This window comes from Fukomys damarensis, unplaced genomic scaffold, assembly GCF_012274545.1.
Source record: "Fukomys damarensis isolate Sample0158 unplaced genomic scaffold, DMR_v1.0_HiC HiC_scaffold_12, whole genome shotgun sequence".
Classification (NCBI taxonomy): Eukaryota; Metazoa; Chordata; class Mammalia; order Rodentia; family Bathyergidae; genus Fukomys; species Fukomys damarensis.
The window spans coordinates 7,579,017-7,580,745 of record NW_022900924.1 but is presented as its reverse complement, the minus strand read 5'-3'; the positions used below and the strand labels follow the sequence as shown (position 1 = coordinate 7,580,745).

The 1,729-nt window shown below is 53.6% G+C and overlaps 1 protein-coding gene across 3 annotated transcripts in view; it reads left to right on the top strand.

Moving 5' to 3' along the window:
* Positions 1 to 1,729, top strand: part of Mvk (mevalonate kinase) — an 80,673-nt gene that overhangs the window by 37,139 nt on the left and 41,805 nt on the right. For 2 of the 3 annotated variants that reach the window (XR_776332.3, XM_010603987.3), the window contains one exon: positions 317 to 491. Coding sequence is in view for 1 of the 3 variants with exons in the window: in XM_010603987.3 (XP_010602289.1) it covers positions 317 to 360 (44 nt within the window). In the remaining 2 variants the exon portion in view is untranslated. Of the gene's footprint in view, positions 1 to 316; positions 492 to 1,729 lie in introns of those variants that run through there. The other variant, XR_004516759.1, reaches the window with a different exon arrangement.

Sequence of the window (1,729 nt, the reverse complement as noted above, 5' to 3'; positions counted from 1 at the left end):
GACCCGAGGGCGCCTGCCTGCCGCCCCCTGGCCACTGCCCGGCCCGGGTCAGCCGCCTGTCCCTGCTCTATTCATCAAGGGCATGACAGCTAAAATTCATTTGAAGATGAAGAAAGTGCCCGCTAATCCGTTCTGCAAGACATTGATAGACTAGCAGCTCAGGGAGAATTGCACAGCAGTAATGAAATTAGGCTAAAACTGCTGGCGGATTGCAGATAATTGCCCTTGTCTGTCACTAGGAATAACATCTCCCAAATCCAACACAATGATTGTTCAAGTTGCAGGAATTTCTTTTCTTTTCTTTTTTTAAAAACAGGCAAGAGAGGTGAGGCCAGTACAGGGCTTGGAACCCTGGCCTGAAGTATGAGAGTGACCACCTCCCCTGCGCAGCTTCGCTCAGAGGGACCAGCGGCCAGAGGAGGAGCTGTCCCAGGCCTTTTGTGAGTCCTGTCTTGATTTCCCTGCAGTGCTCCCACCGTATGTACCAGCTGGTGAGCACCTGAGGGACAGCAGGGATGTGCTGGGTTTTTACAGGGCAGAATGCTAAGCTGCATTCCCATGATGCTGAGACCATGTCACTTCTTCACATGAGGGGGCGGACTGCGGAGGGTGGGGGCCACCCCTCCTCGGCAGGGCCTTGGGGGTCTAGAAGCTCTGAGAGGACAGTTCTGAGAGAGGACAACTTAGGGATTCATGGGCTTCCCGGGGTGTCGCTGTGATCGGCAAGTAGCCGGTGAGTGGCTGCTCTTGCCGGGCAAGCGTCTCAGGGCGGTCAGTGTCAGCACGAGCATGTCTGAATGTCAGCACATCGGGCCTCTTCGGTATCGTGTGCGTGATGTCAGTGTCATCGGATGATGTCAGAGAACATTTGAATGTCACCAGCATCGTGTGTTAAATGTCAGCAGCCAGGGAAGCTTAAATGTCCCACTCGCAGGAAGCCGAATGTCAAGCTCACGGACTGTTAGCACAGAATTCGGGAGCTGCAAGGAGTCTTAGCAGTTGGCCCAAAGCTCACTGATTCGTGAACAGACTGCATCTCAGAGAGGTGATCTGCCTAAGGTCACATAGCAAGAAGGGGTTCAGTTTAAGCTTCGTCGAGGTCACAGTTGTCCTTGGTCAGTCCTCGGCGGACTTATACTCCTTCCTCTCCTCCAGACTTCACCCTAGGATGTTGGTCCCTGGTGCGCAGTTCCTAAGGATACACCATGTGCTGGGATTTTTATGGCAGGAACTCCTGACATCCTCTGGCCTGCTAACTGCAGGTCAGTGTGAGTCACTAATCAGCCTGGTCATTGACCGAGTCACGCTTTCCGTATCCTGACCCCCTTCCAGCAACCAGGGTCTCTGGGAGGTGTTCATGAGACCCAGGCAGGGTGCTGACAACGCGATGGGGCTGTGGGAAGATAACAGAGCTGACTGGAGGTTCAGAGGAGTGGCGTGGTCCCCACTGAGGGCCTGCATGTGGGACGGCTTCAGCAAGAGGGAGACTTCAGAGCTCTGTTGCGTTGTGACAGAACTGAGGGTTTTCATCTGTGCCTCAGCTAGGGCTGGGATAGGCTGCCCAGGAGTGGAGGCCCTGCCCGTGGTGGGGAGACCCAGAGGGTACGTGGTGGAGGTGTCTGATGAGGTAGAGAATTTATGAAGGCCCTTCCACCCCTCACATTTCACCCGGATCCAAGATTCTTTCTTTCTTTCTTTCTTTCTTTTTTTTTTTTTTTTTTTTTTTTTC